At 40.6% G+C, this 14656-nt stretch overlaps 2 protein-coding genes and 1 pseudogene across 2 annotated transcripts in view; 2 read left to right on the top strand and 1 right to left on the bottom strand.

Annotated features, from left to right (window-relative positions):
• Positions 1–1240: 1240 nt before the first annotated feature.
• Positions 1241–14656, top strand: part of LOC131333626 (AT-rich interactive domain-containing protein 6) — a 62800-nt gene continuing 49384 nt past the window's right edge. Inside the window, exon 1 of the mRNA XM_058368249.1 lies at positions 1241–1245. The gene's annotated coding sequence lies outside the window, so the exon portion shown is untranslated. The remainder of the gene's footprint in view (positions 1246–14656) is intronic.
• On the top strand, positions 3524–4643 carry LOC131333627 (protein LYK5-like; annotated as a pseudogene).
• On the bottom strand, positions 4765–12866 carry LOC131333625 (uncharacterized). The gene is made up of 8 exons (XM_058368248.1): positions 12547–12866; positions 9972–12400; positions 9725–9883; positions 9451–9630; positions 9040–9234; positions 6303–6401; positions 5629–6228; positions 4765–5500 (listed from the first exon to the last, which is right to left on the bottom strand). Exons 2-8 carry the CDS (start codon positions 12381–12383, stop codon positions 5135–5137), a joined length of 4011 nt encoding a protein of 1336 aa, XP_058224231.1. The 5' UTR covers positions 12384–12400; positions 12547–12866; the 3' UTR covers positions 4765–5134.

Genomic DNA, 14656 nt, shown 5'->3' with positions numbered 1-14656 from the left:
CGGTTTGGGTTTGCGTGTGAATAATTTATTAGAATTGTTTTCTTGGCAGGTGAGTTGTTTACTTTTCCTAAAGAGAATACTCCAATTCTTCTGAAGTTGATCTCGTAATGTGCAAATTTAGACTTATTTGCCCCCCAAAACAGTTTGAGTTTAATAGCTTCTTTTTTAGCTAAAGAACCCCACTTGAAAAAAAGGGCCCAGGGAAGATCCTTGAGAGCCTATACAAAGAATACAATGAAAGGAAAAGACCTAAAACATCACTACTCCAAACTAGTGAACAAGACATATTTACTGGGCAGATTCCAAACAGCACAAAGCCTAGTGTTTTCTGCAGTACAGATAGTAACTTTTAAAGAAAAACCATCCCCCGAGGCCAGCTCTAATGCTCTCTTCAATGGCCAAGATGATAGCCTCCAATGACCCTCTCTCTCTCTTTTGCTTGAAGACCTTGTTATTTCTCTCCCTCCAAAGATGATAGACAATGCCTGTGAACACACAAGTCCGAGGACAATATTTAAACTAGATTTCCCCAATCATATTATACCCACACTTCTTCATAAAGTGCCTCAAAACTGAGCAAGAGAAGTGCAACTCAAAGAAAAGATTCTGACGAGATTCACCACAGCAGAGCAAAGCACACAACTAGTGTTATCATAGATGATGCACCCCAAGAAACCAATCTTTGGTAGAAAGCTTCCCATGGCAGACTATCCATAAAACATATGACCATGTTGAATAGCTTCACTACATATTGGTAATTTTTGACAAATTTGACAAGCAATATAACAAACGAATAAAGAATATATTTTTTAGAGAGGGAAAAATGTAGTTTAGATTAAATAAAATTAGATAGAAACTCAAACTACTCTGGACCTAACATAGTTTAAGCAACTCATAAGCAGCAAAAAGAACATCACAAAAACCAGCTACCATGTTGAAAACCCCATTAAATTTGGTCTATTTAGGTCAAGATTATTTTTAACTACAATTAGGGTGGAGAGAATTTAGTGTGGCAAGTATGACGAGTCAATTAGTCAACCAACAAGACGCATTGAAGTTGAGCGATGATTCTGCGGGCCCATGCAACATCCTACTTCCAAATTGATTAGGACTTTAATTAAGATTAGCTTCGCAGGGAGACTTTTAGTTTTAGGAGTATCATCAAGTGATCAGTGGGTTTAATTTGCGTTCACATCATCCACCGACATCACCTCGAGCCTTGAGAGGAAGGACCCTCAAATCAATGTTGGTTTTTTTGTTGGTTTGCTACTCACTCGTCCACCGGATCGAGCTCCAAATTGTGTGCATGAATGTGGGTAAAAACAGGAACGAGAGTGTGAAAACTTCTTTCGAGTACATCAAAACTATTACCGAAGCCTGCTTGTGGGGACGAAACTCTCTCTCTCTCTCTCTCTGCGATGCGCTTGCCCCAGTTCCAACCAAACCACTGCCGGTGTCAGCTACCTCCTCACTTACCTTGCCACTTGGTGGGACACCATTGGTTCCATCACCCAAACATTCAGCTGTCTAACAGTCGGAGCATTCACGATGCAAACCAACTTTCTCCCAACAGTGTAAACACCCCAATCTGGGCTTCCAGATTAGTTTACTTACGGTATTTGATTCCCCAATGATGAAATGGATCAAGAACATCCCGGGAATGATAGCGTGTTTGAGTTTTGAGTGTTTGCAAAGCTCTTGAACCTAACCTAGCCTAAGCCACTTCAAAATAGCCAAAAAACCCTATTGGCACGCGTTGGTTGAGAGCCCATGCGCGTAGATCAACTTGACAAGTGTTGGTCAATGGTCAAAGCTTGATCGTTGACCAACGCATGAGTATGTGGTACACGCCCGCCAGGGCGCAGCATCGCGCGACGGTCTCAAACCAGCGCGCGATGGTCAAACTGCCAGGTGGTGGTCAACAGTCAAAGCTTGACCGTTGACCATCGTGCGCCAGGGCGCACCATCGCACGCTAGACTGACTCCATCACGCGATGGTCCAAGATGTCCCCATCACCTTTATCAGCTGGGAAGCTTAGCCACCAAGCAAACTTCAGCCAGCCTCGTGGACTGGCTGAGCTCCTCTCCTTGCACCAATCAGATTCACCCTCTTCTCTCCCTATAAATACCTCCATTTGTTCATCTTTTAAAGGGTTACAAAATTTGAAAGGTTAGGAAATCCATACACTTTTGGTTACATAGCCAAGCAACAAGCATCTAAGAACATAGTTTGTTCTTCCACCTCAATCACTCAAACACCTCAAACAAGCTTCAAATCTCAAAGCTCAATCTCTTTCAAACTCAACCAAAGGTATAGCATACCTATTAGTTTCTGTTCTGATCCCTGAGGGGGGCTGGTAAGGCCAAGGTTGGTAATCAATACCAGTCCTGGTCCTAAAGCTAGCAAGGTTTCAAAAACCGTCATGGTACAAACCAGCGCGCGATGGTCCCACTCTCGCGCACGACACTCCGTGGTTGCGCGCGATGAACCGCATGGGGATTCGTGTCCTACTGTTTTGTGTATTTATTTACGTATAGATCACTCTGCAAGCATGTAAAAAACTAGTTTACTGCTTTCCTTAGTAAAAACTGTTGGCTTTGTAGTTAATTTGCATTTCTGCTGTCTTGGAGTACCCCTGGGACCTTTCTGAATATGTACCAGAATCCAGAAATGTATAAACCACACACTGGTTAAAAGGCTCAGACCATCGCGCGCCAGGGGGCACCCTCGCGTGACAGAGTGGCACCATCGCGCGCCAGAGTGCCTTTGACCAGTGAGTGGCCTTGTACGAATAACTTATTTTGTTCCTACACTGTTTATGAGGTGTTTTGTTAATTTGTAGGGCTTTACAGCCTGTAAACTGTATATTATGCTGCTTATAACTGCGTGATTTGTCCTGGGTGTGCACTGGTCCTTCCAGAGCCCAGAGGGTTTGAGAATAAGAGCTGTGGGTTTGAGCTCACTGGCCCGCGCGCGTCTTGGAGTCGCGCGCGCAGGAGTGAACAGCATGCAGTGACTTGTTCAGTGCATGCTGATTTCTTCCTGCGCACGTTATTCCAAAACAAGGGCTTCCAGTTTGTTTAAACTCCCACAGCAGTTTGTTCTCATCATATACTAACTGCTCATCCATGCTATCTATCACATACTGCAAACATGTTACAGCTTTAATCCCATTAAACTGCTCCCCCGCCCCTAATTGGCTAAAGAATTGATTAATCAAACAGAATCGCAAATGTTTTCATAAATGCCTAAGTAGAAACCGATCTCCAGATTGGGCGAAAGGGGTGCCTTAAAACCCTTTCCCTCTCATAACCTGGTTCCCGAACCCAGATATGGTTATGACGGACTGGTGCCTTCACCTTTTTCAAAAATCAAACAGCACAGCGAGGGTTTCGAGTTCGGTTCCTTGGGTGTCGGACCTTCAAACCCAAGTGGCGACTCTGAATTGAGCGTTCATCTGTCAAAAGAAAGCGCACTCATCGATCCGCCCTTCTTTTTCAAGGCACGCTGCCCACAAACAGCTAGCATCATTTTCCCCTTCTCCCCTATATATCCTCGTCCACCTTAAAACTGAACCCACCATGCAAGATCATCGTCACGACTGTCTCTCCACTGTTTCCGTCCATCCCTGAGTTAACGGCCATCCCAGTTGGGAAGCAAGGCAGTTCCTCCCAAAAGTGTGTTTCCATCAGCGGTGGGGTTGGAGGTGCTGTCCTAGCTCCTCCTTGTTGCCTTAACCGGATTTCTATTTTGCTTCTTTTGTTGCTGCCATCCACATGGAGAATCAGTTCCGGTTCTAAAGAACACCGCGGAATCAGCCAATTACAAGGGCATGGTCACAACCAATAGCAAATCGTGGTCAGTCTCATTGGAAGGGGTTCGGTACGCAATCGTATCCCTCACTGTGTATAAGTTCGAAAAATGGCAGAAAGCCACGGAGTTATTCAGGGCAGCCAACAGAATAAAGGGCTCTCCTGTATACCAGGTTCCTTCAAGGGAGATGAGGCCGCTATTCAGGTCATGAAAGGAGACGTCTCCAATGAGATCAACATCTTAAAACAGATCAATCATTCCAACATAATTAGGGTTTCTGGGTTCTGCGTTCATGATGGCAACATCTACCTTGTTTACAAATATGCCAAGAATGGGTCACACATGCAGTGACTGGCTGCTGCTACAATCAAAGAGCGATGATAAGAGCAGTGATGTGCTAGTGTGGAAGCAGAGAGTTAAGGTTGGGACGTTGTGGTTGGGCTGAATTACCTCAACAAATATATTAGTCCCCCTTGCATCCACAAGAACTTGAAGAGCAGCAATGATGAGCAGTGATGTGCTTGCATTAATCATCCCTTGGACTTGGCCTACTCCTTAGCTCAAACAAATGCGTAGCCCATGATCTAATTCTCGACCCCCCATTTCTGCGGTTTTCATCACTCTTTCCAACACAACACAACAGAAAAAGAAAATAGAAGGATTGAATTTGGATGTGAATAGATATGGCAATTCTCTTACTGTTTCCACTTACCAGACACTCGGGGCAAGCTACATTACACCCAATCATCACCCCTTGATTGTCATCAAAAACCGATACGTGCAATTGTCAAGTTCGCCATTCTTGTAGCAGTTGTAACTGCACCCCAAACCCTCAAATGGTTATACTGAATAAAAAGTTAAGAGAATCAATGGCAATGTAGTTTCTGACCTAGTAACTCTGGTGCAAGTGTTTAGATATACTAGAGAGATTGGGAAAGAGATTCGAGCACTGCCACGAATAAATGTGTTTATTACCATAATGGTTGGAAGCAAAACTGAAACTGTTCCGTTCTAGTTCATATACCATATCACAGAACCAATCTACTATCATATGTGTGTAAAATAAAAAGCCAATTATAACAACTGAAAGCCAACGAAAGGAAAAAAAAACAAGGGCGAGGAGTGGGTGGAACATGTAGCAAATAGAGAATGAAAGAGCTCGCTATAACCGTTATGAATCGATAACTCCTTCCCCGCCTCTGTTTGCATTCTATCTCTGCCATCTTCGAGAGTCACTGTCAACACCTCGGTGTAAAAAGAATTGTCTACTTTATCTTGTCCACCAACCCTTGTTGATTGCCAACCAGCCGGCAAAACTATTCAGAAGCCATAGTTTCGCATTCGAAGGTTGTGCCCAAGGTTGGAGTAGAAGCCAATATTACCCAACAAGAACAGGGCAAGAACCACCACGGCAGTAAAAATGATCCAAATCCATTGCTGCATCCTTCTTTTACCCCTGTTGCGAAGAGGTGGAGGGATAGATTTTGTCTTGCTCTGCTTTGTAAACTGGGATGCTTTTTGAGGCCTTTTTGTAATTGTCACAGGACTCTCCTCGGTTTCGGCCTCCTTGGCAGTAAAAAATGGGGATTCTGATGTCAGAGCAGTTTCTCCTTCATTGTTACCATCAGAGCCCTCCGAGGCAGCTGCCTTCTTTCTCTCCTTCTTCTTTGCCTTCTTCTCCCTTTCCTGGACAAATGTCATACATACATAAACATTACAGGAACATCAAAACAATAACTAATCTATGGCAAGAGTAATTCATGTGCACTTACTAAAATCTATTAAATGACACTAACAAAGTTCAAGGAAGTCACCTTCTCTTTCTGTTCAGCCTCCTTCTGTGCACGTAACTCAGCCTTAATCTGGGCCTTCTCTGCATTTCTTCTCTTCCTCTCTAATGCCTCCTTAGCTTTGGCCTTCTCCTCCTGCCGTAGTTGTTCTTTCAGCTTGGCTGCTGCTGCTTCCTTCCTCAATTCCTCTTCTTTCCTGGCCAACTCTTGCTCCTCCTTTGATTTTTTAGGCTCTACCTCGGACATCTCTTCAGCCTTGTCCCTACCAGAAACAGTTTCCAAGCCAGTACTCAAAGTAGGCTTCCCAGGTTTTTTAGCATTTGCTGTCTGATCAATTTGTTCTACCACCTTTACTGTGGATTTACTATATGTTCCTTCACCTGCCATGGTTGACCCTTGCTTTTCTTGTTCCAGTGTGGAAATTGGTAACTCAGAGGTTTCGTTGCAAGGGGTTGGAAGAGACCTATCATCCACAAAGTTGGGCAGTGCAATCGGCTCCTCATCAGGGCCAAGTGCACGACCGTCAGACGTCCTAAATCTCCTCAGCGTACTCCTTGTGTTGCATCTGAGATACTCTTTTCGGAACTCATGGTCCTTGTTCCATAAGTCCATGATTTTCTCCACCTAAACAATTCAAAATCTAAGTAAAAAATTGTAGCTCAAATTTCAATGTAGACAACAGATGAGCATGGACCAACCTGATTAACACAAAGACGGTGAAGTCCCTCTTTGTCCTGATTGGATGCGTACTCATAAGCTGCTGTTGTATCGTTCTTGTACTTCCGAAACTGTGCGTTCTGCAAGTTAACAGAGTTTACTCACAATATAATCTCGTTGTTTGCTAAATGAACTTTTCTTTGGTTGATGACCAAGTTTCTTGTGCAAAGCAAAACCAAAATGTTATAGAAATACAACCATGTACACTGGGGAAAAAATGTATAAATCATCCTGAAGATTGACATCACTATGAAGACAAACTCTAAACAGGGGAAAACCTGTTTAGGGTTAGGAAATAATATTAGGGATCGCTGACCAGTCTTACTACTTTGAGAACTACCAGGTCAAAGGACTAGATCGCTCTCATGTACGTATGTGAAACAAACATGTGGCCAATCTTGAGAAATCATCCACCAAAACTCATCCCAATCAATTAATAACACATGCTTAGATAAACACACAAAGAGGGAAAAATCAATGATCACAGGAGGAGTAGAAACAATCTCTATACAGCATAAGCAATACGCGTAGATGCTTCAATACTCAAAATAGAACGAACATAAGTGAAGTTTCACCAAGAAAAATTGCATTTCAGGAAATTAATCAAATTGATATCCTAGTCGAGACTCAAAATAATGGTAAACAGAAGGTGGCCAGTTTATCAGCCTTTTCAATCTTTCCCCAGACAATAGTAGGTTTCAATCGAAGACCACATGGTCCGTATACAAGTTTTTTCCCCATTGGTGAATAGTAATCATGTAAAGTTCCAAAACTAACATCCTGGAGACATGAGAATGTAATCGAGGAGTTGATTAGATTCACAACCCAACAAAAAATGAATGAAACATTTGCTTCCAAAAGGCAATGTCCATACTATCTTGCACTAAACGAGACATTTTTTGATATTCTGGGGTACATTACCATTATTAGAAATGGAAACACCTAGTTTTGGTCATTTTTTTCAGGAGTTTCCAGGATAAAGTTATGTGTGTATATTTGCAAAACACTATTGGTCACCAAGATTGAAAAATTCAATCCATTTTCCTCAATTGTACATTATGAATGACCCAAATCGATCTCTTTTAGTTTTTTGTAACATTCAAAACTAGGGGTGGAAATATCGGACACGACCTGTCAACATGACTCAAACCCAAATGAAGTTAAGAAGGTTTGGGTCAACTACTTTTGAAACGAACATGAATATTACATGACCGACAACACATAAATTAAATGGTATGGACTAACGTGACTCAAGAAGGACGTGATAACTGTTTAATTTTACAGTTCGAACCATTAAATTTGATGACGGGACATGATGCCCACCCGTAACCTACTTGTGCTTCCTTAAAGATCAATGGAAAGGCATGGCATGCACATTATTATACTAATTAAAAATTGGATTTGTTTTTGTTGGTTTATAGTTTCAGTGATTATGATGGTATTGAAAAAGTGTTCATCTATCTATTCCAACATATAAAGGGAGAACACAACTTGGTGTCTCCCATTTTTGGATTAAACAGGTCATTCGTATATAAATCTTATAAAAGATTTTAACTAATGGTGTCGACAGTGTCAACCAGAGTCCGACACAATTTTAAGCAGATCAGGTTAGAGTCAAGACATATGACATGTTTAAGGTACAAGTGTTTTGACACAAATCCAAAATGACACGACTCAAACATGATACGACACAACGGCTACCCCTATTCAAAAAACCAACTCAATCTATTTGAAACAAATCTAACTTGATCTCGTTTAGTTTTTTTCTGAACTCCAACACGGTTTCTTTTAACCAAGTTTTCTGAAATATTAAAAATTCAAACATACAACTATCAAATAAAGTGCCAAATCACTTTTTTTATAACTCCAACTATCAAAACTCTAACAAGGAATCTACAATTGCCTTCATATCATGTGCGTGTCAAGGAATATACAATTTACCAGATTATCCTGGTGTTCTTCAGTTAAACTCAATAAATATAATGCTTCAGTCATGGATAATACAAGGTGACTGCTAGTAATCCCTAAGAAACACACACTTCTAAGTTCTAAGAAGGTGGCGCACAACCATTACTCGAGTACTATGTTTTTCTTCTTATTTCTTTAGTTCTTCAGAATTACATACTATTCCGATACTTAGGAATGCACATTTCCATGTCTAAGACATAAACAAAATACATTAATCTGAAAAATAAATATCACAGGGGATACAATGATTAAATAAAGCATTCATTCATTTTGGTCGTGGACTATATGGTCTTCTTTATTTCACCTATTTTGATAGGCATATTTCAGTGTCCACGAATAAAACATTAAACTAATATTTACACATAATGTGCCCTCGGTTTTTCTTGTCCAGTATTTCTTGGAATTTAGCATCTCAGTTTCATGTCTGTGTTCCTTGTGTGTCTGCGCCATGCTACTTAAGAGTAATCCTTACAACAATCAGCTAACCATCATAGACAATACTAAAATAGATTGTGCCATGGTCTTGTACCACTACCAAAATGTGTGTGAATTACTGCATCTTTAAAGGCTGACATTTAGCTTAGGCTTCTTATGCTTCCCAGTATTTTGAATTTAACAGCCCTCAACATGTGGAAGGAAGGACGAATAAGCGGAGGGCTAAGAGCACTCCCCGACAACTTAAACGGCTCAACAAACTCTCTTAGAGAAAACTAAATTGACTTCTTAAAAAAACAGATAATAAAAACAGACCTTATCATACAATTGTCCCTTCAGATTCTGCAAATGCATGTATGCTTCTTGACGGACTCTATCTGCTGCTCTAAACTGAACATGAAGTTCGTTGAGCTTTTTGCTTTCCTCATTCCATTTCTCATCTGCTGCCAAAGCGGATGCCTGAGTTTTTGAAACCTTGACCTTGAGGCAATCGAGTTCCTTCTTTAAAATCTGTATTTGTTGAAAATTAGATCAACCATGCAAAAATCTACTCAACACTTAAGATGAGCTGCTCCGACTTCTATGCTATCAGACATGGTAAACGTGTAAGCAGCAATAAATGGAGGTCAGATATCCTACATTTCTTACTTTCATCTCGGACTATTTCAGAAAAGCAAACGAATTGGTGTTAAATGACCAGCCAAAAGGAGGAGGAAGTACGCATACCTTCAGCTTCTCCTCATTTTGGTCTCTCTGATCCAGAGCCTGCTGAACTTCATCCTGGCTACCCATGTTAGAAGAAAGCTGATCACGAAGATGCTTCAGTTGGTTGATCTGACGAATGAGATGTTTTTCTTCTTTCAAAGGCAGTGTTTCATGTTGTATCATGTGCTCCATATTGTTTATCTGGTTCAAGGCCAAGTTTTCAATCATATGAGCGCCATTAGCCCATTACAATCGGGAAAGCTAATCCTCAGACACAAAAAAGAAGAGTGCTTACCCTGACATTCATATCCTCAACAGAAATAGCATTCTTCACCCTATTAATCACATATTGGACAGAATCTATTTCCTTGCGTTTCAAATTAAGTAATCCTCTTGCACCTCTCTCTTCTGATCTGGCAGCTTCGCAACCATCACGAAGTTGCTGACGACTTCCCTGTTAGTAGGAGCATCAAATCAATCGTATAATATCGAATCATAAAAATAAACAAAGACGAGAAAAGCATTCCTCAGGGATTTCTTACCGTAATCATGTGAATATCATCTCGAATGGCATCCCTTTGGTGTGTTTTCTCATTAACTTGTAGATGGGCATGTCTGATTTGTTCTCTTAGGTTTTCATCGTCAAATCTTGGAACCTTAATCAAGAAGTTGAATGGCCTCTTCACACCCTCTACCCCCGCACTCTGTTCATTCAAAGCATCAGAACTCTTTTCTTTCAAAGCATCAGCAATATTTCCATCCGAAGCATCAACCTTTTGACACTTAAGGACGTCAAAATTATCTCCATCTCCACCATTAACTTTATCTCCATCTTCTTGGACACCCCAAGCCTCCTGGACATAGCTTGGCTCGCTTCCAGAGTTAACAACGGAGCTATCCACAACCTCAGATTGAGATATGTCCCGATCACTGCTAGGCATATCTTGTATGCTTACCGGAGGACAGGTCTCAATGTGAGATTCTGACTTCATGTTAGCACCATATCCATTTTGAAGTTCATCAATAGCATGATATTCAGAATCAAGACTATCAACTGCAATTGGCTGGATGGATGCACAATCTATCACCCCATTTGAAACTTCAGACTCGCTATTAACTTCGGCACCTCGTGAAGTTGATATATTTCCTACAGGGTTAGCAGAAAGAACACTTTCAGTTCCTGAGCTCACCTTGTTAAAACTTGTTGATATCTCGCCTTCGACAGTGTCATGCTTAAACTCAATTTCTACTTTGGCCTCTTCAGCGGGACAACAGAGATTCCCGGTCTCAAATTCTGATCTCTGGCAATCAGCAGAGTCAGGCAAGCTTTCGATGTTTGCAGAGCCATTGAATTCAGTTGTATTTTGACAGCCATGAATGAGTTCATTACAGACTTGATCTTGCATCATACCACCATATACACGAGGACTAGGGCAGCTGCCATTACTTAAATGCAAAACATGTTCGTCAGCAACTTCTGCTTCCAATGGGACGGTTTCATTGGCTAATTTTGCTATTTCGTTCACCTCTTCTGATCTACCATTAAGGCAATCATGTACCAATAGCTGTGATTCCTGATTTTCTTTTACATTCGATGTCAAATCTGCTTTCTCTTCCTCATCAAGCTTTACATCCCCGTTATCAAGATGATGAGACTGCAATTCAGCAGATTCTACCTCAGCAATCACCTCTGTCATATCAACATCAAGCGACTTGCATTTCGCAGCCTCTGAAACAATAACTTGAGACTCGTCACTCCCTTCCACCTGTGTATATAGCTCTATATAAGCACTCTCCTCGGATTTCAAAATGGTTTCATCATTGCTTGATGATTTGCATTCAGAAGGCTCTGAATCGACAATCTGTGTGTCCTCGCTCTCCCTAAAATCTGCAGTTGTTGGCGTACTTTGCTTCTCGGGTTTCTCCTCCCCATGATTGAGATCACCAAGCTCCGAAACCAACATTTGAGATTCCTCCCCTAACTCAGCGGTTGAATTTAAATTTAAATTTTCCTCATCAAGCTGAACCTCAACCCCAGGCAACTCACACTCAGCAGCCTCTGAAACCATCACTTGGGATTCTTGACTCCCTTGTAGCTCTGCAGGTAACTCTACAATAGCATGGTCCTCAGAATTCAACTTGCCTTCATTGAGCAATGAGGAGTCGCATTCAGAAGGCTCTGAAAACACAGCTTGTGCTTGTTCGCTATTTTCACTGGCAATTTGTTTCACAGGTTTGTCCTCCTCGGAAACCAGCACTTGGCATTCCACAACAGCCCCTGACTCTGCACCTGAACTTAAATTAATTTGTTCCTTAGACTCAATCTTTCCATCATTAAGCAGTGGTGTTCTGCTTCGATCAACCTCTGCCGGAAATTCCTGATTCTGTTCAAGATCACAAGCAGAATCCGGCTCAATTTCCTTGTCAAGTCTTGCATCTCCATTAATAAGCCCCTCCTCGCAAACAGATTCCACAATGTCAATTGGAAATTGGACCTGCTGCCCAACAACATCAACTCCAGCCACAGTGGGCTTTTGTTTGCCTACTGGGGGGACTACATCAGTGCCCTCACCAATGCAATTAGACTCCACACCAACGCAATTAGACTCCGCAGGTGCAACTTCGCCATTATCATGCTTCAATTTCCCAACTTGGCCCTCTACATCAATAGATTCAGAAACCACGTGCGACTTGTTGACGCCATCTGCTTCGAGATCCCTATCGATGAGATCACCATTAGCGGATTCGCTAGGGCTTACAAAGACATAAGAACCGTCAGGATCATCCTTCCCACCCACATTCTTCTTATTACAATTATTATTGTTGTTATTTATCCCATTGCAATGTCCACCGACATTGAGCAGGTGGTCCTGATGCGAACTCAACCCAGAATTCTCCTCCTCCATCGCAACCTCAGAAAGTTGGCAATGAACTTGGGGGGTTTCCGCCGTCATTATCAGAAGACTAGAAGCTATATAGATGCAAAATTCAAGGCAATTGTTACGAATAAGATCGCGAGATCAAACGGTAGAAGCCGTTCAATGCAAAAAGAAAAGAGACGAATTTCCCAAAAGAATTGACAATGCAGAAGGGGTGTGAGGGATCGGAAAGACTTACGTGTATCGAGATGCAGGAATCAATCACCCCACTTTCGGATCCAGCGAATGCTCTGAATCTCCAGATCGGATGCGAGATCAGCCCAATCAGGACCTTCTAGTCAAGATAAAGTTAACAGGATCAAAATTGATTAATAAATAATTAACGAATTAGGTCTTGCGAAGATGGAAGGAGAAGAAGTGAAGAACGATAAAGAAGAAAATGGGAATGGGGAGGGAGGGAACAAGGGACGGGAGGAAGGTCTCTCTCTCTCTCAACAGACTCGCAGGACGGAACAGCTGGCGAGGGAAAAAGGCCTTGTTGTTCGTGTCCCTCTCTACGATTTGAACTCAAATACACACCCACGACACCACCCCCCCCCCCCCATGTTTTCCCCTTTTTCCCTTTACTTTTCTACCTACCTATTTTTCAAAAATTAATTAACCAAAAATACTAGTAGTACATTGGTTTTAGGCCCACCCACCACAAACGAGGCCTATTATTTTCTTAAACCGTACTAATAAATACCACAACCCATTTAGGGAGATGCCAAAAATCTTCAGAAAATTTTATGAACTTAAATGTTAGATTTTTATAATTCTTACCATAGGGTGAGGTTGAAATAAGAATATTATTCTCGACTACCAATCCGGTCATGAATAGAAGTTTTTCAAATCAAGTGAAATGTTGTTATCCAATCCAAAAGATTTGTTTACTAGATAAGATCATGAATGTCCGTCACATATTTAAAATACCCCGTCACTTGAATTCGATCATTCATGCATATTTCAAAGAATATAATTCATGTTTATGAGATTTTCCTTCCCGAATAAGATAACAAACATTCATATAGGGTCTAATATTTTTCATTGCTTATAAACCAACTAACCGTTGCTAACACTATGTGTGTGTGTATATATATATTATTTTTTTATATTTATATTTATTTATTTATATGTGTGTGTGTGTGTGTTTTACTTTGTAGTTTTTGAAACATCCTAAACAAACTCAAACATTACTAAGGTTGCTTACATTTCGGGATTTTTGTGTAAATTATGGAAGATAATGGTGCAATACTAGGACCTCATAACTACCTGATTGTTAGATGTGAATTCATCTGCATAAAGGTCGGAGGTGCAATTGCTTTGCACATTATATCTTGATGATTCAATATTTTTCTTTATTTTTTCTTACTTTTTTTCCGGCAAACCTTTCGGCATCGTCCACTTTTCCGGAGACGATGTGTGGGGAGAGGTAAATAAATTTTATTTAGTGCGAATGTATTTTTGTCAAGGTGAAGCTAATGGATTTCAAAATACAAATAATGGACTAGAAAGATTATCATGTTCCAAGGAGATATAGATATAGGTTCAGATCCTCTCTCGTCCAAAGGTTTTAATTGATTGAGATAATCCTGAAGGATTTTGATTTTCGCTCTCCTCTTTTTATTGATGGCGCTCTCATTTTAACGTTACTTCACGTTAAAAGTAAAGCGCCATCAGTAAAAAATGGAGTGAAAAAATCAATTTCCAATCCTGAATAGTACCGTTCATTTTTTTTTTTTTGGTAAATTAATGATACTGTTCATTGGTATAATCAATGGCTTATATTTTTCAAAAACTCTTAAGGTGGGAGTTTTTGAACAAATCCGAACCATTTTATTGTAGCAAATTGATGGACTATTTTGTCCAGTCTAAACTTTTTGACTAGAGAGGATCCATTTCCTATAGATGTCCAGGCCACGTTTTATGCGACTCTCTCAATTCAAACAAACACTAGATATTATACCGCGGAATTTTTGTTTGCGGACAATTTCGATATCTGACCTCTATATGAGTATCTCTAACGAGCATGCCGGTAAGTTGTATGTTTTGATAGGTTTGTCCCGGCCCATTAACGTATTTATGATAATGTTTTCTTTCATTTTTTTAAGAACATACACATTTCCTGTATAATACCAAAAAATAATACTTGTAAGATTGAGGCTCCGTTCCAGAAATCTTCTTAAAAAATAAGCAGTTTATTTCACATTTTCAAAGTTAAAAATAAAATAAATGAAAAATAATTTTTTAATTTTTTTTGCATCGTATAAAAGATCTCATCGAGATCTTCTAAACAAGATCCATATTGC

Source organism: Rhododendron vialii, chromosome 7a (genome assembly GCF_030253575.1).
Source record: "Rhododendron vialii isolate Sample 1 chromosome 7a, ASM3025357v1".
Taxonomy (NCBI): Eukaryota; Viridiplantae; Streptophyta; class Magnoliopsida; order Ericales; family Ericaceae; genus Rhododendron; species Rhododendron vialii.
This window is presented reverse-complemented; position numbering and strand designations above follow the sequence as displayed.